At 37.3% G+C, this 26,988-nt stretch overlaps 1 protein-coding gene across 2 annotated transcripts; it reads right to left on the bottom strand.

The window, feature by feature from the left end:
* Window positions 1-2,091: 2,091 nt before the first annotated feature.
* GCN2 (protein kinase family protein) lies at window positions 2,092-26,636 on the bottom strand. 2 transcript variants are annotated; one of them, XM_086644714.1, is made up of 30 exons: window positions 25,628-26,636; window positions 25,086-25,154; window positions 24,941-25,000; window positions 24,741-24,846; window positions 23,926-24,030; window positions 23,009-23,425; window positions 21,930-22,046; window positions 21,765-21,851; window positions 21,578-21,664; window positions 21,349-21,460; window positions 19,018-19,132; window positions 18,127-18,181; window positions 16,944-17,113; window positions 13,086-13,273; window positions 10,278-10,426; window positions 9,700-9,949; window positions 8,771-9,053; window positions 8,570-8,663; window positions 7,881-7,961; window positions 7,541-7,597; window positions 6,757-6,888; window positions 6,583-6,666; window positions 6,290-6,398; window positions 6,059-6,195; window positions 4,931-5,008; window positions 4,681-4,766; window positions 4,467-4,578; window positions 4,004-4,126; window positions 3,217-3,352; window positions 2,092-2,615 (listed from the first exon to the last, which is right to left on the bottom strand). In XM_086644714.1, the coding sequence occupies exons 1-30, from the start codon at window positions 25,759-25,761 to the stop codon at window positions 2,587-2,589; spliced, it is 3,762 nt and encodes a 1,253-aa protein (XP_086500840.1). In that variant the 5' UTR covers window positions 25,762-26,636; the 3' UTR covers window positions 2,092-2,586. The 2 variants fall into 2 exon arrangements, with proteins under 2 accessions (XP_086500840.1, XP_086500839.1); XM_086644713.1 differs by having other exon boundaries at window positions 6,059-6,198.
* Between the last annotated feature and the right edge of the window lie 352 nt (window positions 26,637-26,988).

Here is a 26,988-nt window from a genome sequence, read left to right on the forward strand (position 1 = left end):
TGAGAGATTCCTATGTTTCTCCCATAACTCTTGTATATAGATTTTTCCTTGATATATTCATTCAAAGTTTCAAAAAAAAAAGTAATCTATTCTCGGATTGGTTCAGAAAAAAGGAGATAAGCCAGTCCTTTCTCTCCCTTCGTTTTCAAAATTTGAGTTCTACAACTTTCTCTTTTACTAAATATCCCAAATAACTAAACTACAAATATGCATACCTTAGATTCAGATCTCAATTCGAAAGAAAAATCAGGCAAAAGGTAATTGCAAATTTCAAGAATTTTAAGATTAAAGCCCTACATATATTAGCTAGCTTTTAGGTGTCGTTTAGGTGTCGTTTGGCAACACTAAAATAAGTTACTTTTTTGCTTATTTAAGTAGAAAAGTCAAAAAGTTAGTTTGGTACGCAAAAATTATCGACTTCATTTAAGTTAAAATTTGACTTTTTTTAGAAGTTAAAATTTTTAGCTTTTGACTTCAAAGTAAAGTAACTTTTTTTTGAGACATGCATGAATTTTACTTGACGAATTTTTTTTGTGTATCTCAGCTCCACTACCACAACTAAACTTCAACCATACCACTCTACCCTCACCACCACCACAACAAGCATTGCACCTCCCCCACCACCCTACCTCAACTAGCACCACCACACCTTAACCACCACACCTTAACCACCACCTACGTACCACCACCACCACCATACACCACCACACCTCGACAACAACCACCTCGTAGCTCCACCACCACCACCACCACCACTATCACCGTACCTTCACCACCACCACCGTACCTTCACCACCATCGCCGCCACCACCATACCTTCACCACCACCACGGTACCTTCACCACCACTACCACCACCATACCTCCATCACTACCACCTACATATCTTATCCACCACCTTTACCACCATCACCATACCACCACCACCATAACTCCGTCACTATCACTCACAAACCTTATCCACCACCACCAACGTATTTCCACCGTTACCACCACCATACTTGCACCACCATTGCCACCTCCACCACCACCACCATAACTCTGTCACTATCACTCACATACCTTATCCGCCACCACCACCGTATTTCCACCATCACCACCACCGTACTTCCACCATCGCCACCATCATACCTCCACCACCACCGCTGCCACTATTATACCTCTCTGCCACCACCACCATCAAACCTCAACCACCACCACAACCCATAACTATACCTTAATGACACCGCCATTACTACCAATATCACCACTACTTCGTATACAAGACTAATCGTGGAAATCATGAATAAATTCAAATTAAAATCAAGTATCTCTATGAGAAAGAAAAATAAAATTATCAAAAGTAAATTGAGTTACCAAACTAACTTTTTGACTTTTTTACTTATAAGTAACATTTTTGCCAAATATACTTTTAATTTTTTTTTACTTTTTTAAAGCAAAAGAACTTCTACTACAAGCAAAAGTACTTCTACTTCTGGTTGCCAAACGACACCTTAACAACACTAAAATAAGTTACTTTTTTGCTTATTTAAGTAGAAAAGTCAAAAAATTAGTTTGGTACGCAAAAATTATCGACTTCATTTAAGTTAAAATTTGACTTTTTTTTTAAGTTAAAATTTTTAGTTTTTGACTTCAAAGTAAAGTAACTTTTTTTTTAGACATGCATAAACTTTACTTGACGAATTTTTTTTGGCTACCACCACCACCGTACTTCCACCACCACCATACTTCCACCACCGCCGCTGCCATCATTATACCTCTCTACCACCACCAGCATCAAACCTCAACCACCACCACACCCCATAACCATACCTTCATTGCACCGCCACTACCACCAATATCACCACTACTTCGTATACAAGAGTAATCGTGTAAATTATAAATAAATTCAATTAAAATCAAGTATCTCTATGAGAAAGAAAAATAAAATTATCAAAAGTACATTGAGTTACCAAACTAACTTTTTGACTTTTTTTTTTTACTTATAAGTAACATTTTTGCGAAATATACTTTTGAAACTTTTTTACTTTTAAAGCAAAAGAACTTCTACTACAAGCAAAAGTACTTCTACTTTTGGTTGCCAAACGACACCTTACTAACAATTTTTCATTAGATATAAATTTAGACTAATTTTTTTTGGCCTAAACAACCACTTTTTCATACATTTGTTAGAACCAATACCATAGACTAAAGCAGAAAATCATGAAATTCAATAAACATAACTAACACTTGAAAATTATTCCTCTTCATTTGCTATACTTTATGTTTCAATCTTCCTATGAAGTTACCTAAACAACCTCTTCATCTGCTGCTATACTTTATCTTTCAGTCTCCCTATGAAGTTACTTACCTAAACAACCTCTTCATCTCTAACCTAGAAAACGGAGAACAAAAAGCCTTCATCGGGCATCTGTAATATAACTGGAAAAGCCGACCGAGTAGTTGTTCAAGTTTCAATTTATCCAGCAAGATATCGATGGAGTGTGGGACGGAGTCCATCTGCAGATCTCAGGTGAAAATACCCTCCAATAATTCCATCACATAAGTCTCAAGGTTGCCATTAGTTGCTCTTGTGGAAACACATCAATTATTGATTTTCACTGTTATTGCCTTTTCCTGTTCAATACAAAAGTAAAACTGTTACTTTTAGACATTACGCTTGACGAAAAAGGTGAAAGAATACACAATTTTGTTGGGTCCTGATGAAGCCCCGATTAAATTCGAGGAGGTTTTATCTGACGGCCCATTTGACCCATCGAGATTTACATCAATCCAACTAGTTGTAAGCCTCATGAGTCATCATGTATGTTGAGTGCAAAAACTGAATATAGAAATTGGTGAGTTCAATTCATCCACGAACTTAATAAAAGAAGGCGTTTGGGTGCCTCTCTGAGTCTGAGCTCCATGGGAGGAAGTAATCATGGAATGCAAAAGGAAGTGCGGTTTGAGGAGCAAGAAGGATGAAAAATAATAACAATCAGAAATCAAAGAAAAAGCAGAATATTCAGGGATATTGAACACTCTACGGCTGAGACCATAGACCATATCAAAGTTACACTATTTCACTGGAGCAGGAATTTCCCTTGGGCTAAACTTCATCCTTTCACAGACTTTGTTTACAATTGGGAGGCATTATGTTTGTAATCACAATGTACATTTATTCCCAGTTTCAAAAAAGATAACAATCAGAAATCACTAGTCACGTAAACAAAAATACCTGGAACATTGGTACTTGGAGAAGCTTTGTTCCAAATGGTTAGGTTTCTCAACTGGGTGGCTGTTGCTTCGGTAAGAAACTTCACAAGATTTCCTCTCTCTACTTCTTTCTCTTTCTTAAGTTCGAGATTACGGACCTGTACGAGGAGTCGAGGAGTCAAGTGAACAATATCAGATACCTAAAGGATCTAATGCTACTATTAAAGACAAGTGCAGCAATTACAAATGAGGCAGCAAAGAAGAAAAAAGACATGGTCCCCATATGAAGATATCAACAGCATTACATAAGTCTCCAGAAAGGATGTAATTAACAAGAAAGTAATGTATCAGCCTCGTCTTGGACCTTTTTGGTTGTCTATAGGAAGCTAACCATTTGCAGCAACCCCTCTTAGATCAATTGCAGAATTAAAGCTCAAATAGGAATCGTTAAAGGGCAATTTAAGTGAAATTGACAATATGCGAAGGTAAATAGAGAGATAAGGTAATCGATTACATTTTTACATAGTAACACTGGTTAATGAGGAGACAAGGGTTAGAGGGTATTGGTAAGCAAAAAAAAAGGTTCAACAAAAATGCGTGTTTGTAGCATGGTAGTGTTTTCTGTATATGACACCAGTCGCTTTATCAGAGGGCCCCCTCTTAGGGAGCGGAGCTTATTTAAGAAGTCGGAGAGAAGTTCTATTTGCAGCTAAAAAGATTTGAAAATGCAGAAAGCAAGGAAATCGATCAAAATGGAATTTTTGACGGTTACCAAACTTGAAAGATAAATGAATGATCCGTCAGTTTACCTTGACTGGTCCTGTTTGAGGCGGATCAGTTTTAGTTATAAGGATGAGGAACTTAATGTCATGCTCATTTGCATATTCGTACTGCTCCGTGAGGCTTGGCTCCAACAATGGGACAAATTCAGCCTGGTGCACATCGATACCCATCATATAAACAAACTGGAATGATGCAACTACCACATAAATAGAACACGGTACAAACTGTTTTGTTTCGTGAGTAACCCGAAAAGTCAAGAACGGATTTCTTTTACTAAAAAAAAATGCTCTTAATATTCAAAGGTTTTTATATAAATAATCTTTAGCGCATAAAATATCCTATCCTATCAATAGTTTTATTAAGTTAGGAGTCTCAGAAAAGATATTAAACTCATCGAATTTAGTAGGTCTTATTCATCGCGCCCTTATGATTATATGGATTTTGCCATTAAAATATTAGGGTTCTACCAGAGCATGTTATAATGCTGACCTTGATATTTGCTTCCCACAGCTCAGCAGCCAGTTCCATCCGATCTTTTAACAAACCACCTCCACCTCTTGAACAAACAAGAACATGAATGCTAGCTTCGTTTCTACATAGGCTGATAAGCAGAAATAGAAAGAACAATAATTAAGAATGTCTAATATCAGCTAGAGTTTGAGAAGTTCTGTCAACGCACACACATAGGATATGAATACTGCACCTGTAAGGTCTGATTTCAACTGAAGATTGGTGAAGAATAGTCTCCAATGCAAGGCTGATACCAACAGCACTTGGTGAATTTGATTTCTGGAGGAAAGGAGAAAAGGAAAAGACAGATCAACGGAAAGGGAGGTGAAATGTGATTTTGTAGACATAAGTCAACTCCCTAATAGTCAATCCTTAGACTGGGGAACAGAAGATCGCCAAGCATACCCTACGTAATCATGACTTAACCAAAATTAGAAACCTACATGTTTATGATCCCACATTTGATGAAGTAGATGATCATAGCGGCCACCAACAGCAAGCAGAGTTCTTCCACTGAATATCTGTACCAAAACAAGATATTTGCCTACGATGATAAATACAAGTATTCTCTTTATATGATACAATATTCACTCCAAGACCAGGCCTGGGGGTAATAATAAGCCTTCCAGTAACCAAATCTTACAAGAGAAGAGCTACGCCCAATGGTTTTATACCTTCAGTCTATTTTCTTTTCGTCCATTCAACACACTTAGTTGTGATTTGTCTTTCTAATTTAGTCCTGTAAACAGTTTTTTTTGCTAGCTCTACTTTTTCATTTTTCATGTGTAATGGGGCAGTTTCCCGTCGGTTTTGGGTATGAGTCGATACTTGATAGATTATTTCACTTAATATGTAAATGAACAAAAATGATCAGAGAATAGGTCTCATATTAGCTGTTAACGTCAGCCTTGGCTCAGGACCAGAAGAATTATATGGAGAGTTTCAAATATAAAGTAGCAGTTTGCAAAAGCAGCTGCTACAGTTGTCAAAAGAAAGAAAGAAAAGCTGTCAGCTGCTGTTTCCTTCTCTTCTTTTCTCAAAAGGAAAAAGGAATAGATGGATTTTTCCTTAATAGTGTCTGACTTCAAATGTTGAAGAAGATGAAGAGGAAATCTTCCCAGATTTGATTTTACTCTCTTGGTTTTCTTATGACCTTTATCCTCTTTCTTATCTCTTTAACTAAGTGTGTTTTAAAACCTTGTGTTAACTTCCGTGTTAACACCCGAGTCGTAGGAGTCTACCGAGTTAGCCGAGACATTCCCGTCGAACCCTAGACTCGGGAACTCAACCGAGCTCGGCTCAGGATACTCGTCTGACACGGCCGAGTCAGAGAGCATAGGCCAGAAGTGGGAAACATAGTTGCACTCACGAAGTTTCCAGCTAAAATACATATTGGGTGTTGTACATGTAAATGAGCTTGTGAATGTTTTGCTGCTAGTAGTCCTAGGGCGATTAAGTTTAATTATGTATATGAGCATATCTTCGACTGAATTAGCACTTGATGGTCACATAACATCAGCTCCTGAAATGTATGATTGAAATTAAAATATTTTAATCAAGTGTTCTCTTACCTCGAAAAACATGTCTCGCTGATAACTCTCCTGGGGCGGCATAAGGGCGTCTATGTAAACATTTTTCTCAATTTTCCAATCTCTCAAGTAGCTAAAGAGGGTTGATAATTCATCAAGTGCTTTGCGTGTATGTCTATCTGCTTCAGAAATGCAATTTATGGTACGCATAGACTGTTAGTAATCATCCGAATAATCAAAATTATTTTTTTGGTGAAAAAGAGCAGAAAATACCAGCTGGAAGGGCTCCCATTAATCTAGGTAGTGCTTGGTCAGCAATTCCACAGAACCTTACGTCCACTGTTTGTAATCTGTTGACAACAACTTCTGGTAGATTTAGATCCTGAAAAATAACGCAACAATGTTCAGACCAATTGAAATAACATAAATTACACCATACAAATAAACTATATTCAAGCAAGACACATGCCCATCCCATAAAATGGTGAATGAGATATGTTATTCAGTAACATTCAGGGAAAGTCATAAGAACCATCCACCATGTTAAAATAATTCTCTTTCCAGACCTGCAAAAGTTGTCGTCGTATGAAAGCCCAACTTGATTTACGATCAGGGGACTGAGGACGCAACGAACCCATCACGGAGAGGAGCTTCATTTGGAAAGACAAATCATCAACTCATACTATTTATCTGAAAATGTGTATATACAGAAGAGATTGTTTAATTGGTTGTAACGATACCTGTGCAACACTTTCTCTAAGCTCAACCTCAATTCCAGCCCAACTCCAAATTGCCTCCAATAGGTTAGCATGATTTAAACGAATATGGCATGAATCCGGATGGAAAATTCGAGTTACAATATCATTCACCACCTGCAGCCATCTTGTATTATTAAGTACTAACATTAAAAAGCGGTAGCAATACTTCTCCAAATTGCATCAAGTTCAACTTCTGAAATCGAGTTTATCATTAAACAATGGCATAAGGACACTGGTACAGGTATCAGGTTCTGATGCAAGTACGAGGTGTCCGATACAAAGAGTGAAAATTAGGTCCTTCATGTTTACTTATTACTTTTGAACCAAACAGTTTTACACAAAAGGAATTAGCCTAGAATTGTCTTTCACGGTCCTAACCCGATCATGTGTAAATTCACAAAAGATATAACTACAAGATCTAATATTACTATATTACCTGCTAAAGTGTGATAAGAACTTTGTGTTTGGTGCAGCAACAGATTCTGAAGAGAGTATCCACGTTACTAGGTTCTAAATAATCTAGAACTAAACTACCAACAGAAAGAAGTTACTGCCTCTTGATCACATAGATTGGATTTTGTGACACGGGTATGACCGCATTAAATTCATGAAATTCCTAAGAAATCCTCTTCATTCGTAAATGTGCAGAATAAGGCTTCAGACATCTTATCTTTCATATGGAAATAGTATTACTTGGGTTTAGCATCATGAATAACAAAATGAGTATGAGTGTATAACCAGAGACAAACTCAATCTAACACAATACCTTGATAACCTCTGCTTCCGTCAATGCAGAGGCACCTCCAACTATGTCAAAGTCCCCCTGTCAAATTGTTAAAGAGTTACAAAGATGCTGTAGGTAAAGCTAATGAATGTAACTCATCACTTGAGTAGTAGGTTAAGCTTTTGCAGGCTGCAGCTCATTCAGGATGGTAGAGATGGTGTTCAAAGGATGTGAATGAAATGAAATGTACTTGCTTGGTTTTGTTCGTTTTTGCTTTGTCTTTTTGTTTTTTTTTTTTTTTTTGCCTGCTTTTTGTATCTCTTGTTATGGGTTCACGCTCCCGTAAGCCTGCTGATTAATGCGACACAAAAGTAGTGTGTACCTGAAGATAGCAATTTGGAGTTGAATGACCAATTGCTCTCCTATGAACCGTTGCTATTTCATATCGTCTAAAAGAAGAAACCTGCAACGTGAAAAAAATAATGCCATGGGAGTGGAGATCTCAAATGTTAAAAAAGATTCTGAACTGGGAAGAATCGTCATAACATCAAGACCCCTCTTGAAACACATGCATCTGACTCAATTAGTACTATATTCATCCATGGTGCTAGTATTCTTCCTGGAGTATCAATGGTCGTTTCCTATCGGAATGAAAATTTGTTCATACTACTTAAAACTCCCACAGAAGTTTGCAATACCATTTTTTTTTTCTATATAACACAGATACTTCTTTCTAATATTTTCTGCTTGTGTGGTACTCGTATCCTCTACTTAAATAACTTGTGGCTACTCGCAGTCACTTCAATGAGTATAACGTGAGATTCTGTATTTACATTGTATTGCAATTGTACAAATTTGTCTCATGTCAATGAAATTACTACTCTAGTTCTCATAAGCCAGTAAATTGTTTGATTGTGGCTGATCCAAAAGTAAAAAACGAAAAGTGAAGGAAAGACAAGTCTAGCTTAGCATTTAGAAATAAAACAGAAAGATATATCATCCAAACAGGAAAATTACTGAGTTCCTTAAAATTAATGGTTAGGAACTTGCAAAAATTGGATAACTAAATACCTGGTTTGTGACAACCCAATTTGCAAAAGGCAAACGGAGTTCATGACAGAGCTCAAGAATATCTCCTTCTTGGGTCAAAAGTTTGACAGCATTCCTAGTCATCGTAATCAAAAACTTATTGATCCTAAGTCCCAACATGTGTGATCCAAGTCATTCGCCGAGACAGGCGCAGAAACTACAAAAAAATGTAAAAGAACATACCTATTGAAGTGTTGATAATCATCTAATAAACGCATAGGCGATATCTTCATTCTCTTTCCGCAATGCTTTCTGAACTCCTCTTTTGCAATCTCAACAACACAATCACGAAGTTCAGTATCTGAATCTGTGTACTGAGTAAAGGAAGATTCATCTCTGGCCAAGTTCGCTCTTACACCATGCTGGCGATGGGCTTTCACCATTAACCTCTCCTCATCAAAGATTTTGTGTACAACTTTTTCATAAACATGTGTGTCCTCCGGAGACTGCATTGCTCTCAGAATATCTGCGCATAGGAGACCGTATGTAGATCTTTAAAAAAAATTTGAAAAAGAAATTTGTAACCAAGGGTAATTACGTAAAAGAACAAGAATGCGGGCCACTAGAAGTCCATATGGAGTTATGTATTAATAACCTGTAGAGCAAACACATTTATATAACTAGGCTTCAGTTTGAAGTTGCAATACAATACAACAAGGACGAAACACCATCACAATATAATAACAATATAAAGACGGTTTACAAAGTTAACAAGCCACAGAAAAGAAACCGAGAAAGTTCAAGCATATATCTGGTTATCTGTTTGCTTTCTTTCATCCTTTATGCTCTTCTTTATATCATAACTATCATGGTTACTCTGTCCTAAGTAATTAGAAATAACAAAGTAAATACTAAAAGAAAAATTAAATACAACTAAAAATAATTGGAAAATATCTAATGCAGTAGCCATGCAAAAGGAATTGTCTCTAAGATCTTGATTCAAAACACAAGCTTCCATTTTTACCAAATCGGTAACATTTTCAAGAATGACTTTCCCAAAATTATTATTATATCTCAGGTTTCAGTAATGTTTATAAGATATATATCAAGTATCAACACCAAATCCTGGAACAAATAAAATTGAACTGACAGGGAATGTAAAGATAACTTACCATCCAACCACTCATCCTCCATTCTTGGAGGTAATGCATTTTGAAGTAGTTCTGTAGCGGAGGGACGGTCAGCTGGACTTGGAGACATCAGGCGCTGTAACAAGGCTGCTTGTTCTGGAAATTCAGCAACCCAAGATGGAGGAGGTGCTCTGTTTTGTTTAAGATCTGAAAGAACAATATGTCTTTCCATTGCTGTGCCAAAAGGGTGCCATAGCTCGAAAAATACAACTCCCAAGCTGTACATGTCAACCTGTAAGCAAAGAGAACTTAACAATTAAAGCAATAATATAAGTAGCTCAAACTGAGAAAAGAAACTAAAACATCAACCTGGATCCTCTTAAACAATGTGTTGAATTTGGATCATCCTACAGACTAAATATTATGCCATATTTTCGCTTCTTAAGTTTGAGAAAGAAGGCAGCAGGGTTCTATCCTTAACGCTAAATACAATAGCGATTTGTTACTAGAAGTCTTACGTGAAAGGCTATACACAGATTTAACTTTCTTAACAAACAGTTTGGTTTGATAAACAGAAACAGTAGAAGAGAATTAAGCAAAAACAATCACCATAAACGGACCTTCTCGTCAATTTTTGGCCATCCTTGCTCAATTTCGGGAGCAGTGTAAAAATATGTACCCACTTGACCAGTTCCATCCAGTGAAACTCCGGTTATTTCAGTAGGGAAAAGCGGATCATGATCCAGCTGTTCCAACTTCAAGAACTTAGCTAAATTTTAGAAGAACAAAAAATTATAAAAATACCTTCTGGGTGGAAAAAGCAAAAAATAGGATATATATATATATATATATATATATATACAGACATTAACTTAAGAACGCATATTCTTCAGTCTTTAGTTATGAATACAACTGAAATGTGAAACACAATAAACATACAGATCTACATATTGAAAGGTCTAAAACCAGAGCTGTCCCAAGTGGCAGAAAGTAGCAACAATAAGCATCAGGTAAATCTAAGTTACGAATAGAAGTAGTTAGTACAAAGAATGTCCTGACAAACCCCAAGAATATCCCAAATAAGAAACCTAAGACCTATGTAACATCGGTAGTCCTTTGAACCTTTCTACGTTTCGGACACTGGATATGTGGAACTCGGATACTCTTATAAGGTACTCTTCAGTAGGTATAATGTAATATTTTACACGTACATCTTGTGTGAATTTGCAAACTGCCGTTGGGACCATAAAGTACCATTCTGGTTAAGGTTTATTGTGTATAATGCAATAGTGATTGGATCAAAAGTGAAAATAATCATGGTCCTAATGAATGGCCTAACAACTATGACATGAATGTAAATATGTGTACAGTCGTATCACCATACTGAACTTTTCCACTTGCAGTATGTGACTCCTAGTATCAGTACCTGGTACCAATACCTATACTAGAGTACTAGCTACAGCTTAAGACTATGCACACAAGTCATCCACGTCCACTATCACTAAATATATATATATATATATATATATATAACATCCTCCATACATATAATTGTTGCAGCATGTATCAATTTGAAACTTCAAATACTTCAAAAAATTGTTAAATATGAAATTTCGCCTCCATGGGAACTGAATATTCAACACCAAACAACATAGCTTTGCCTCTGTTAGTACTAGCCACCAAACAACCCTCCATGGGAACTGAATATTCAACACCATTAACAAGAATATTCAACACCATTAACAATAAAGGACCAGCAACCCCAACAGGAATTTGAATAAACCCGACAACCATTTCTCAACGCCGCCCTAAAATTGATTCATAATCACACCCATCTAATGGTAATCCATCAAGAGACTACGATTCTTTGTAAAGCTTCGCGACAAATTGGAGCAGCTCTTTTGCGGATCCAAGTCTTAGATTCAGAGAATATGATGGGGTTTTCCCATTCACAACTGATTTGATGATCTCTTCATCAGTTTCATCACAATTATTGATTGAAGGATGATTAAAGTCTGGATCAATAATCATTTTTTTAGGTTGTGAACATGGATCACCACCACCACTAACACAGAAACGTGAGGAAATCTGCTTTAATGATTAAAGTTTCAGTTTTTTTAGGTTTAATTTGATTATCATCAATGATTCAATAACCCATGGTTTGGTTCTCTTGAAGATCGGGTGATGAATGACTGAAAAATATCAATGCCGAAAGAGTAGGTAAAATGGGCGATGCAAGTTACGAATTAATCTCAGTGAAGTTGTGGGTTCTATTGTACCAAATTTAGAGAGAGAAAGCAACTATGAATGACAATTGTTGGATTGAAGACTAGGGGTCCCAAATGCAATATCAATAATCTAAGGGTATAGTGGGAATAATTTGAAGTATAACTTTACAGACGGAATATTCCCGAAATATTCCGTCAAAAGGGAGTCCAAACTGCAACACTGGAAAAAGGGAGTCCAAACAGCTAGTCAATTATAGAAAAGGGGGTCCAAACAACAAATCTCCCTTTTCATAATGTAGTTGAATTTGAAACTCTATTCTCTTTATTCAAAGTTTTGGCTTCCCGAGTGCAGTTTGTTTCTGTTTACAGTTTATAATGTCTACTTTATCCATTTTAGCTTTGGCGGAGCTGTTCTTTTCTTTTTCTGGTTGTAATGTACTTCCACGAATTGTATCTTTCTTTGGCTGCAGACCAGAAACTAAGAAACCAACTAGCACATCAATGAGCCCAACTAGCACATCAATGAGCCTATATTCAAATGTAAAACTTCCTACTTATGAAACATCCACATATTAGTTAATAACTATTAGTTAATAACTAAACGTGTATGAGTGTACTTGGTACAGAAACAGTGAAATATGAAAGACAAGGAAGTTTTGAAGTGCCTCCAAATAGTATTATTGGTGCCTCCACACCTCCTTTGACTTGGTAAATCTAGTTTTATTCCATATGGTTAGAGGCGCCCAAATTGGTGGACTGAGGCCAAATATTATTACAAAATTTGGCTCAAGGTCCACCGAGTTGAAATTGGTGAACCCGGACCAAATTTTGTTACAATTTGGCTCTAGGTCCACAATGCAACTCTTGGTGTTGAAATCGGTGGACTTAAGACGAAATTAATAACAAAATTCGGTTCGAGTCTACCGATTTGAGTTATTCAGTAGTGATGGTAGGGTTCAACCATAAAATGAGTTCGAACCCGCCGAATTTGGAATCGGTGGACTTGAGCCGATTTTAAGTCGAAAAAAAAGGGGGAGTGCCTGTTTTGAGTGGGAGCGCTTTTAACCATTTTCTAGAATATGGTGGCACCAATAACACTATTGGAAGACACCTTTAAGACTAAAACAAAACTAAAAAAACATGGAGAGAAGTCTAAACTGAAAAGAACTGAAACTAAACTCGACAATAGATAGTTCTTACCAAGACCAAAGTCCCCAATTTTAATATCATTACGAGCATCAAAAAAGATGTTACTCGGTGTCAAGTCACGATGAATGATTCCTTGAGCATGTATGTGTGCAAGGCCTTCAACAATTTGCCGAAACAAATGCCAAGCAAATTCTTTCCCAAAAAGACTGATATATGATTCAAATACTTCCCGTAGTGTCCTGCATAAATCGTACCACCAAACAAATGAGCGACAAATAGAAAACTATAGCAACAATAGCAATTAAAGAAACATTCAGCAAGTTAAAGAGCAACCAGGTTTTCTAACGCTCTTTTTCTTCATCAAATCAGTAATTTTCTCCTAAACATGAATATGTAAAGAATTTGGGCCGCATAATTAAATACGTGTCAGGAATTAAAGTTAAACGCTCTCAAGGGAGTGAACAAATAAGAACGGATGCCTTAAGACTCTTATTGGGCAATCATGCCTGCAGAGAAACCCTAAAGTCCGATAACCCAGATAGCTCAGCGGATACCAGCTGCTTAGCTTTCAAGGAAGGGTGTATGATGTTAACTGATAATGCTGTATAGGCCCTCCTATGAGATTCAACTACAACCTTGAAGAGTTCTTGTGTTTTTGTTGTTTTTACATACTTCTTACTTTTATCTATACATTCTTGTAGTTATCAGGTATGAATTTTTAGTCTCTGTAAGAGTGTAAGGTAACATTTAAAAAGGTCATAACTTGTTATTTTGGGTAGATTCAATATATAGAAGAGTCTAAGATGTTTTTTTTTTAAAAAGATGATTTAATATTAAAAGAAAGGGAGAAAACACTTACAAAGCTAGCCCCCGTTTAGGGGCGAGAGAACTAAAGAAAAAACTAAAAGAACAGACAAAAAGACTACCTGCCCCTATAAAACATTTAGAGCTACAGACTCAAGATGAAAGCATCCCATCCTACGACCAATTCTGTAAATGATATAGAGCGAGCCCACTTAAGATTTCTACTCCATTGGAAAATGAGACATTTAGCCGCGAAGTATAAAGAGTCTAGGGATCGCTTCTTGTCCCTAAAGATGATTTCGTTCCTTCCTAACCAAACAGCCCAAACGATCGCCTTAGGGATTAGATTCACGATAGCTCTCTTGTGGCTGTTGCCTTTAATTCCTTTCCATGCCATAAAAATGTCAGCAATAGCCTCGGGAAAAGTCCAAGCAATATTCAGACTAGCTAAGAATTTGTTCCACACTCCCCTTGTCACCCCACATCGAACAAAAAGATGTGTACAGGATTCCTCCTCCACACCACATAAACTGCATCTATTCGGGGTTGTGAAGCCTCTCTTCCTCAAGTTGTCCACAGTCGGAATCCTTTCCAAAATGACCGACCACAGGAACAAGCTGACTCTCATCGGGATGTTGTTCTTCCAAATGATACTGAAAATGGGCTTGTTGGTCTGAAAATTGTCAGCTAAAATAGTGTACATCGCCTTTACTGATATGTCGGAAACCACTAGGGATTTCCAAACTCTGGAAACTTGGTGACTGGACAAACAGAAAGGAGCAATAGAGTTAAGTAGAGCATTGGACTCCTCCACTTCCCAATCGAATAACCCTCTCCGCAGGACCTTCCAGGTATCCGCGGTCATGTCGAAGAATTCCTTCACTGTCCCGTTTCTAGAGATAGATAAACTGTACATAACAGGAAAAACATCTTTAAGAGGGGAGTCCTTCACCCAGATATCCAACCAAAATCTCGTATTTCTTCCATTGCCGATCTTGATCTTAGAAACCGAATTGAATTTGTGTCATCTCTTGAATATCCCTTTCCACACCGAGACCCCATACGGTCCTTTAGGGGTTTTAGGAATCCAACCCTACTCCTCCTCCCCATATTTCTCCTTTATGAATCTCCTCCAAAGAAGGACTTTCTCCACACCAAATCTCCACAGCCATTTGGACAACAGATCATCATTCATTCTTCTCAAACATTTTATTCCCAGACCCCTTGCCCAACAGGAAGACATAACTTCTCCCACGCCACCCAATGGGTCCTTTTGCTTTCTCCATCTCCATCCCAGAAAAAATCCTTGAATTTCTTCTCTAACACGTTACATACGGATATAGGAGCAGAAAACAGAGAAAGGAAATAAATAGGAATGGCCGAGAGAACAGTCTAAGATGTTACGTAAATATAGAGATACTCAAGCTAGGAAGGTTCACTAGTTTTAGTATGTTTCAGAAGTCATTTTTTATGGAATTATTCATATAAAGAGCTATTTTTTTAGACTTTGAATTAATATATTAGAAAGAAGGGAAATGTACTGAGATCCCTACGAACCCTAGACGGCGGGGATAGGCAACAAGAGAATTTTCTAAAAAACATGATGTCAAGACTCAAGATCATCTAATCCACATACAAAACCAAATGATTAGAAAGTAGACACAAGGGCATCCCAAGCCACCGTGAAGTCATAAAAAGTAACATATCTACCCCAATTTGTGCCCCTGGACCAAAGAAAATAGTTCTCTGAATCAAATGGAGAATGCTGTTCGCGAAACTGGTTTACCCTTGAAAGTTCCTTTTTTTTCATGTTCTAGATGCTCCAGAAAAATAAGATGAAACTCTGCCTTCCTTATCCACCGCTACAGGCAGTCCCTCCAAGAGTAGTCTTCTTCGTTTGGGCTGTGGTGTTACAAAAAGTCCCCACCACTGAACACTTGAAGAACAGAGGCTTTGTGCTCCCCGGTAGATGTACACTCTGTTTGAATGAGGAGTCAACAGATCACCTTTTTCTTTGATGCCCAGTGCCGCCCACCCTCTGGGACTATTTCACCTCATCCATGAAGATACAATGGTGCAAGCCTAATAATATCAATATGATGCTCAATCAATGGGGCGGGCTTTGGAAGAAAAAGCGTAGGGAAATAGTTTGGAGTATGGCCAGCAGCTATCCTTTGGAATATTTGGAAGGATAGGAATAATAAGATTTTTAAAGAGGAAAACTTAACTACAAAGGTGGATGTGGAGGATGTGAAATGCACAATCTTCCTATGGATTAAAAACGTTGAGAGCCTTAAGTTAGCTTCTTTTCATGATGTAGTAGTAAATTGGGAGGCATGGATGATGTGAGAATTTAACACATTAACCTCCTCTCCCCCTTTTGTATAGTTTTTTCCCCCTTTTATTCAATCAAATTATTCAAAAAAGAAAAGATGCTCCAGAAAAATTAAGTGGGGTAGGGCCTTCAACGAAGACAAGCCTCTACAGGGGGAGCTTGAGATGAACCAATTACGGAAGAGTGTCTTGAAAAGACCTCCATAGAACCCCAAGACAGGCAAGAGATCTAAGAATGAACACTGAACGAAATTGAGCATTCAAAAGAAGATGATTGGGGTTCTCTGAGGCACTTATACACAAAATACAAAGTTCAAAGAACATTCAATGAATATATACTTTTTTGTAAGTTTGTTTGACGAGTTATGAGTTGCGACAGTGAATTTGCATGATTCCACTTGTATTTTATTGTCATAACTCATAAACCTCTACTATAGCTTCGCCAACACGTTACATCGTGAACCAACTAAAACTGTCATGTGCCCAACTTCCTGTAATTTGCTTTTCTTATCCTGACTTCCTACCTCATGACTAAACGATAACCGAGATATATAACTTGGGAGAACATAAAGAACATACAATATTACAATGTATTACAAAAGTTAAAGTACTTATTTATGTTCGCCAAATTTGCAATAAGTTATATAAGTTAATATAGGTTTTGAAAGTCGAATAAAATAACATGCAGATGTTATGAAAACGCACTACATTGGCCTTTTTCAGACTACTAAAACGACGAATAAGTAACTACAAAGGAAAATGAATGCATACCGTGGGCAAAATTCCATTTGTATGTACAGGTATGTTGATTCTAACTTATTATCATTCCCAGCAGAATTTGTTGAGGTTATCCCCATATTGCTGTAACTGGAGCTACCTGCAGTCATTGAATCCGAAGCAGCATCGCGAGAAAATACACCAACTTCTGTTTCAAACCATGCCTGAATTTTGTTTTAGATTATATAAAATTGAGAATTAACCAACAGTTCAATCTTCTATGTAGCAAGTGACAATAAACACCTCAAAGTGAACATCACATGAGTACTAATTCCAGGTGAATGGTGATAACCAACACAAGTGAAACTATGGTTTCCTAATTCAATATCATTTGGTGAATCACAAATAGTTAATGCATATTATTAGATAAAAAAAAGATAAGCATTTCATATAAAAGAAAGTCTGATAGGAAGAGATGTACAAACGTGATAACAAATACTTCGAGAAAGAATCTACTACAGTTTTATGGTTCAAGAAACACAAAGTGGTCAGTGCTTTGGTACTGACCCCTCCCCCACCTGCCGCCTTGATGAGAGGTTTTGGTTTTGATCCATAAGATGTTTACTACGACTTATCCCATGTAATATTTGCACTTCATTGGTGGATCTTCTCGATTTAACAGTTTCTACATGTGCCACTGTGTCTTCGGCTCTTTGTACTTGTTCAAATGATTCATGGTTGAAATTATGAAGTTCCACTATATCAAGATCCACCTAGCAGATGTACGACGGGAGTTTGGTACTAGAACCATGGAGGTGGTAGAGATTTATTGATTGCTGTGGTGGCATCAAAAGTCAAAACCATGGTACTAAGATAAAGGTGGGTTATGCATCTTACTCTGTGATGGTGCCATGGTGGTCGTCTAAGGAGTGTAGTTACGGCCAGTGCTAAGAGTAGATGAAGTGGTAGCATAATGATAGCGGCAAGGAGGTGGAGATGGGCCAACTTTGATGGTTTTGATAGTATCACAGTAGTGGTTGTATTCCAGTGAAGTAGCCGTAATGGCCTTGTTGCTAGTGAATGATGCAAGCGGGCGTGAAGAAATAAAAATGTACTGACAGTATAAATGCTGACATTCTTATTTTGTGCTATACGTGAAAAAAGTGAGAAAAACTGATCTGACATCAATGGCCAAAATGCGTAACAAATACTGACAAACATACGATAAATAACCAACCTGATAGTAACGGACAACATGTTGATGCTGCAAACGAGACAGTGTGGCTACCTCCCTGAGTACATTGTCAGAACGCTACAATTAAAAATGATGCCAGAAATGCAAATCACCAATTTTTCAAGAGTAAGCAGTACAACAACGTAGTAACTTTCAGTTTCCAAATATGACTCATGCTAGAGACAATTCTGGTTCTTGATCATGAAAAAGATATTGGTTGGATTAAACAAATTGTTCAGAAGAGCTACACAGCTTTTACCCAGAGACAATTAGAACGAATTAGGAGCAAAACCCAAACAAAAGTTTTATCTAAGAGATGAGAGTCAGCATCTTAATTGTTCAAACACACTGTCTGGCTATATGTTCATAACGCATTAGTTAATCAACTCATTGAGTACTTCCTCTGAAAAAACATAACGACGGAGAGTATGGTCCTTACTCAAGAATTTTCTAGTTTTCATGCTAACTAATTAAAAGTCTAAACTCTCTAGGTTTCATATGACGATTTTTTTGAGCACATGAAAGTTGATGCTATACCCTTTGGGCCTTCACAGCTTGTGGATTTAGCTTTTAACTCTATGCATCAAGGATTCGGATGCCAGACTTCAGTGTGGATGTGAGCATCCGGGAGATCTGAGCGGTAGGTTTAGTCGTTTGGACTCTTGTCTTGGGAACCTAAAATCACAAGTTTGTGTATTTTAGTCGAGGCAGAACCACCGATAGAGTGATATACTGTAGTATTTAAGCACAATTACGAAGTAGCCTCTGGGGTAAGTGGGAAAATGGTGCTCGAGTTATAAATCAGTACAGAACAAGAGAATATATTGTGGAAAAGCTCATGTAAGCAGAAAAATCATGTCTTTATTTCTCTTGACGTTAACAAAATAGATTTACCTCAATATCCGGTCATTAACAGGTAGTTTGTCCTTCAGCCGAATCTTTTTTACTGCATACTGCCTCCCATCTAATTTATTCTTGCACAAAGCAACATGACCAAAACCACCATGACCTGCCAGAGCAAGAAAGAATGTGTCAGGTTCAAAGAAAAGTGTTAGATATTCGTAAAGAATGTTGTCAACAGAAAATGTTGATCTTCAAAAGAAAGTAAAATAAAACTCAAATAAGGTTACTTATGAGCAACGAAGTCTTTAGAGTCTTAGACTTCTGTGTGTTTAGTACATTTAATCTAACCATGAAAAGGGACTGATGTAGGGATATCATGCCCAGACGGGTTTGGCACCAATAGGAATATTGAGAGGCCACATATTAGGGCTCAAAACAGGTATTGATCATAGCTATTAGACCAGCAGCTTCAAAAGAATCTTAGTCTAGTATGGGCCCCTATAGTCAGTCAGGCCATTGGGGTTAAGTGTGGCCTTTAAAATAGGATATTAGGTTTTTGCTTATCACGCTTTTTAAAACTGTTGAATCAGTATATCAGTATAATGAATTCACAGGACGTGCAGCTACATTTATATGTTGTATCATTAAAGCCTCCCAGTTACAAACGAAGTCAGTGTATGATCTTAGCCTAGCCCAACTTTGTACACTACACCAGTGCTAGAGGGTTCTTTGATGCCTAGCCCAACTTTGTACTCTATTCCAGTGGTAGAGGGTTCTTTGATATCTTCCATTATATTCTCTGTTTTTTTGTTTCTTGCCCTTGAAGATTCTATGTTCATTGTTGCTCTCCTTCCATATGCACCATATTATTGCTTTCGATATAAGGTTCCACGTATCCCTTCCAAAGCCCAATTCCTTTATGGTTTCCCACTGTTCTGGAATTCGGGCGACAGTCTTCGGTTTACACCACTCACTCCTTAAAGAGAGGGCAAAGTAGTTCCAAATCTTGTTTGCCACCCTGCAGTGTACAAATAGGTGATTCACAGACTCTTCCATCTCTTCACGGAATCGATTTCTTCCAAATTATATTACTAACACGGAAGGGTCTATCCGCTTCATCATGGTTGAGTTTGTAGTTTGTAGTAACATTTTCTTACAGTTAATTCCTCGTCATTGTCGCATTCTTAGACTTTCTTGTCATCTTCCTCCGATAAGGTCTGTTGCTCCATAACGTTTAAGAGTTCCGTTAAGATGGGGATCTCCCAATTATTCAGGTTTCTTCTCAAGTTCAAGTTCCACCTTTGTTCTTCCTTGTCGTATACCTGTTCCACGACCCCTTTCTGCTGTTTAAGATGTAGTAAATGGCCAGTATCTCTCTCTAAGGCTGACAGTGTGGCACCAGACGTCATCCCAAAATTTAATGCTTTTACTGTCTCTAAATTCCGTTAGGTTATCATATTTAGCTTCTCAGCCCTGTTGCGGATACCCCTCCATGCGTCGCAGCCATAAGGTTGATCACAATACTTTATCTCCAAACCTCCCCTCCATTCTCCGTATATATCTTTGATTACCTTCCCCCACAATGTGTCTTTTTTGTTCGCAAATTTCCACAACCATTTGGACAAAAGAGCGTCATTCATGTTCCTTAGATTCTTGACCCCCAGTCCCCTCAAGTCTTTACACACTGTTTCCCATGCCACATAGTAAATGCATTTTACTTCTGTTTTTTCGTCCAAAGAAAATCCTTCATCTAGGTGTCAGTGGTCTTCATCACTCCTGCTCTTATCATGCTTTCTACTTGTAAAACTCGGTACAGTTCTTGCCTCTTGGTATAACCTTAGTCCTGCTGTGTTACATCAGGGACACTACAGAATGGAAGGCCGATGTTTATATAACTGGACTGGCATAGGAAAAGAGGAAAAGGTCTCATGATCATGATTGTTGGGTTGTAGTAGATGGTAGATCCGAGGTTGCTTCACTCGCACTCCGTATGAACACTTCATGAGTCAGGGACACTACAGAATGGAAGGCCGATGTTTATATAACTGGACTGGCATAGGAAAAGAGGAAAAGGTCTCATGATCATGATTGTTGGGTTGTAGTAGATGGTAGATCCGAGGTTGCTTCACTCGCACTCCGTATGAACACTTCATGAGTCAGGATTTTTATCAACTTAATGTTCCTCGTCAGATTTTTTGTCAGTCCATCAAATTAGTAAAGGGTGAAAGAGAAAACTAAAATATTTCTTGACAGAACATTCAGAGTAGAATTTCATGTCACTGATTAAGAATCGTACAAGGTACAATTCATGGAAAAGACTGAAACTTCCAATGAGAAACATAAGAATATTAAAAAAACAGAAAATAAGATACTGTTCTTTACCCAATGAAGATAACTCGTCAAAGTCACTTAGATATCGAGAACTAGGACGAGATGTAGTCGCTCCTCCAAGATCAAGTGCATCCTTCCAAAATTGTGAATTAGGAGAAGATACCTACTCAATCGCGCATCCGTTTCTCAGTTAACTAGAGAATAAATAGTACGAATGGAAGAAAATTTACACAGAGAATATACTTCCTGCAAGTAGAATTAAGAAGAGAAAAACACCTACCACATGCTGCCGAAAAGCATCATCAAATGCCTTGTTAAAGAGCGATGGCGGTTTTGTGGCCAAGTCCCGCGCACTTTCTGAAAAGATCTAAGAAAATTTACCAGAAATAATGAAGCCAATGTCGTTTAGATCTCAACAACAGTATGAGGCAACATAATTTGAACAAATACCACAGTGACACACCTACCCCGAGATTGTACAATTCAGACGTAATTTGAGGCAAAGAATCTGAAAATGGTCCTTTAGAAGCACAAGCAACCCGAAGCAGATGAACCTACATCCGTAGGATATGGCACTAAGTCCTATGAATATGAGTTCCAAGAAGTGCATCAAAACAAGAAGGGAGAAATACCAGTATTAAATCTTTTTTCACAGTCTGATCTACATGTCTTATTGAAGTTGAAGATGTTGAAGAAGGTTCATCTATGTCACTATCATCAACTTCTGTCTCCTGCCCAAGGATAAAAGGCTGCAAAGGAAGCAACAAAACAATAATATCAATAAAGGTTGTATCATATAGTACATAATACAAATCTTCATCTTCTTTGTAGTTTCTTTCATTGTCTGAATATTACTAATTTACTAGTATTACGATATTATTGAGCGAGATTCACATAACCATATTTATTGCTAAGTTGTTTTATTTCTTTATTAGGACTTCTTGCTTGCACTGATAGAAATAGGTTTTTTTTTTTTCTTCAACAATATAAAATAAAGGGTCCTAAAATAAATCTATTCACCTATTAGACATGATAAAGCATGGCTCGAGCAAGGCAGAAATAAAAATTGATTCCGATAATAATTAAAGTTAGACAACAAGGATAATCACAGAAAGTCGGGTTAAGTGAATATTATATCAATGTTACCTAGAATGCAGTTGGCTCCGGGATGTGCTACGGTTCCCGGTACGCAATTCGCTACTATGTGAGTGTGTAGTACGCTAGGGAAGTTTGGAAATTTGGAAGGTCTGTAATGTTATTAATAGAGCCTCCCAAGAAACAGTGAAGTCTAAGAAAGATAAAAGTTTAGCCCAAGGAGAGATCCTATCCAATGTTTTCTTCTTTTACCAAACTTAAAAACATAACCAAAAGATCTTGTGGTAACAACTCTACTAGTTTAACATATAGATTTTAACAAAGAATTTGGGTTGCTTTAGGATGGAGATTCCGACACGCCAAATTCGGAGTATCAGATCGCGAATCCATCCAAAAAAGGTACGGGAAACCCAATACGTGGAACGCCGGAGAACGTAAAGTATATGGTGACTCTGGATTATACTTAATTTTTTTTAATAGAATTACGAGTTATGCCTCTGAATACGAATAACATGATTTAGGTAAGGATCTTTGATCTCTTCACTAGTACGACACCTAAAAGGCTCTAGGTTGCATATCCAACTGCCAAAAGCTCTCCATATATGTTTGTTACTACCTCCAATTCTTGATCATCAGGCATAGACGAACTCTCCGGAGATCCACTATCATCTGTGGGAGAAAATCTCTCATTTTCATCCTGACTTTCTTCTTTAAGAGCATCTAATGGCATCTGAGGTTTTTGTACTTGACCAGGATTTGGAACCTGCAATGCTACTGCATTCTCATGCAGAAAAGGTTGTTTCCCTTGAATCCTATGTCCAACATGTGTAGAATCTGGTGAATGCCCGCGGATCAGAGAGTTTCTCCCTCCAATTTTCTCTGCTCCAAGACTCCAATCCCACGATTCTCCATGACCGCTAAAAAGATCAACCAGGCCATAGATAATAGGTCGTCCAGAAGAAGAAGCCTTTTCGCAAGCAATTGCCCCATCGTCAAGCCAGTGATTCCTTCCATCCACATTCACACACTGAACCTGCCAAGAGTTATGATTCGCAAGGTAAGAATGTATTTAGAAAAGACAAAAAATGAAATTAGTGAGTCCTTATATTACTAAACACAGGGAGCATGAATATGACTTTCTGCACTGATATATTATAATTTATAACAAGAGTTTTGATTGTTCAACAGAGGAGACCAGGGGCATCTAACCGTTAAGGATGAAACATGCTTGATAATTATGAAAAATGTAGACAAACAAACTATGCAAAATTGAGCAGAGAGAAAGCATGATGTAATTGACGCACAAGTTAACAAAAGCAGAGCATCGAGAACTTTTTAAGGGAATCCAATGAAATGTCTGTTTTTATAGTCTTCCTCATGTATTAAACTAACCGAAATATTCAATGCAGAAGAGAGCCTCTTCTCGTCAACTATATCTAAGATGAACTTGCGTGCGAGTTAAGGATATTCACCCACATCACCGGCATGTGTTAAGCATATCATAATTGTTAGGGGACAAGGGCCAAAACCTACAGATTCTTTTGGTTGACCGAGTGGAACAATTTCTGACAGAAACTCCTGAGCGGCCTCCACAAGATTAAAGATCATCACACGTCCTTCTCGAGCATTAAAATTTGCCTGATAAAGAATAAGAAAAAATTTGTAACACAGTAAATGAACCAACACCGAAAATGAGTGCAGTCGCGTTACACCACTGAGTAAGGCAGACATTGATTAATAAGTAATATAATATATAATAAAAAGGATCACTTAGTTACTATCAGTAGATTCTTCTCCAAGCTACATGTACATATGGGGACTCATAAGTGAGCCTATGCTGATTTAAATCCATACTAACATAACAAAGATGGCATTTCTCTTTTGAAGCAACAAAAATAACTTTCAACTCAGTAAACACCCACACGAGCCACGACCTCTACCTGAATTTGCACACTGAGCAGGAGAATGCACTGATCATGAGTCATAATTGAATTCAAGATTAATGACAAAACAGTATTACTGCATACTTGAAAGATGGTAATATGTCTGAAGTTTCATCTGCTTATTCAATTCAATATTATCATGCATCCTCAGTTTTATATGTTACACTAACCATAACCATAAAATATTGACGCAGTAAGTGATAGCTGATTAACTTCTTTCTCCTAGACTTCATCTATATTCTTGTTCTTATTAAAAGGAAATATTATTACTTCTACGAGAAAATAGCATAACACTGAATCAAACTAATGAGTTTATTGTGCAACTTAAGTACCTAGAGTTGGAATGAGTTCATGTACTTATAATTTGTAAGTACGAAATCTGAATAGTACAAGCATCGCACTGACCTGATCATGAAGCAAAGACAAGAGCTTTTCAGCGTCATCTTTGGATAAACCTTCCTCTGGTGTTATTTTCAACTTCGGGCATTTGTAAGGATATCCAGGCAAAAACCTGCCTATGCAGAACCAGTCAGTTGAAAAAAGAAAGGATCAAGTGGGTACATATTAGCACGAAACCGAGAAAACATTCAGAAACCACATTATACCTTACAGATAGAAGAGCCGAGACATAGAGATCGTCAGAACCTACATCTTTTGAGTAAGGCCTGTTTCACAAGTCGTATTCATGGTCAAGGAAGGATCCGTCGAAAATTTCCCAATAAGTTGAAATCAAACAGCAATAGAAAATACCTAAGATTCATGATGAACTCTGGAGGTGACTCGGAAACAACTCTCATGTCTTCTTGAAATATCGCATGCCTAAACATAAATTCATTAAGATCCACAATTACTCTTTAAAACTGGCCAAGAAAATTAATGAGTGGACTAAACTAAGCTATGTTTAAAAAAGCGCTTTTCCGCCTCGATGTAGTTTTCTTCGACAATGCAAGCGAGGAGGTGTAGCTTCAGTTTCCTATATTTTAATGTAGTAATAGTATTTTATTCCCACTTTTGATTGCCTCTACAAGTTAAAGAATAAGAGAGGAAAAAACAACAAAACCGAGGCTAAGTTTTGATGCGGTACACCTATATTTTGCCTCGAGAGGCGCATCTTATGTGCCTATTTAAACATGGAAATTGGGAGCCATGTGAACTATGCAAAGTAGCAATTGACATACAAAAAATTGAATAGATTTTGAACCACCCGAACTTCTAATTTATCTAAATTTAAATCTTTTTCGCTCTTATCTACAAATAAAAACATTTTGATCAAAGGAGACAGAATTACTTACAAAGCAGTGAGCTCTTCAGCGAGAAGCTCACCATCATCACCATCGTGAGAAGCATGATCATCCAAAGGAGCTCTACCCTTACTCTTCCGACCTCTTCCTCCATGTCCACCTCGTTTCTTCTTCTTATGACCCATTATTACTAATCTCAATTACTTCAAACCTCTTACTCTAAAACCCTTAATTCAACATAACAAAATTTTGAACTCAATAGTACTTAATATCACATACATTTCCATAGTCTTTCTTTCTGGAAATTTTGAACTCAAACGATACACTCTCATTAATTTCAACTCAATTAGAACTTAAAATTGTTTTAGGAACTTACTTTCTTCTATGAATTACAAGAAAAAGACTATTATCTCAGTCATTCAAAATCTCACTTACTATACTGTTCTTATCTAAGAAATCAAAATGACAATCATATCAAACATATTAGAGTAAGATTTTGTTGTTTTGCTATAGTAAACCCTAGAGAAACCAAGTAAGAATCAGCTTGTTTGTATCAAATTCGGGATGAACAATTATCAACGAAGAAAATGAAACTTATCGCGATAGAAAGGAAAATCAAGATAGAGAAAGAAAAGGAAGTGTTAACCAATACGATCAAAGTGAAAATCGAAGCTTCAATTTCATATATTTGATCCCGCGTGGTGACGTAGAGAGAGAGAGGTTATCAAAATGGTCTAGATTGGGATTTCACAGTAAGAAGGATTTTCCTAGCTGGATCCTGGATGGCTTGATGGAAAATTAATTGTCTTCCTTGTTTACACGAAAGTTGTGGTTGATAGCAATTTGGGTCAAGGAAAAAAAAACGACTGAAAAATCTCGACAAAACAGAGAAAAAATTTCTTCGAAAACAGTTTCCATATTTTCTATTGTTTGGTTCATTAAAGAAAAACTTTTCATTCTTTCAATTTTCCATTGTGTGGGTTACTAGGGAAAAAGAATATGTTTGTTACTTTTTCCTATGTTTAGTTAACCAAGAAAGAAGAGAAATATTAGGCGGACCTTTTGGACGCAACAAGATTTTCAAGTACAAAATTTTGAGTGGAATCATTAATTTTCCTTCCTTGTTTTCTTTTCAGCCTCTCTCTATTTCTCTTCTTTCGCTATCTCTATTTTTTTCTTTTTTTCTCGGCAAAATCTCTCTCGTCCTCTATCCTCACTGTTTGTCGAAACTCTCTTCGTCTTAGATGAAGAGAGAGGGTTTTAGAGGAAACCTTCTCGTCTGGAACTCTAGAGCCCTCAAGGAGGGTTCTAGACTCTCAATCGAGGGTTTCATTGTCGATCGACCACGAGACCACCCACAAGGATCTCGTGGTCGACCGACTACGAGACTACCCGCAAACATCTCTTGGTCG

The sequence above is a fragment of the Eschscholzia californica genome, unplaced genomic scaffold (assembly GCF_041429995.1).
Source record: "Eschscholzia californica isolate CP2 unplaced genomic scaffold, dmEscCali1.0.p SCAF_5, whole genome shotgun sequence".
Classification (NCBI taxonomy): Eukaryota; Viridiplantae; Streptophyta; class Magnoliopsida; order Ranunculales; family Papaveraceae; genus Eschscholzia; species Eschscholzia californica.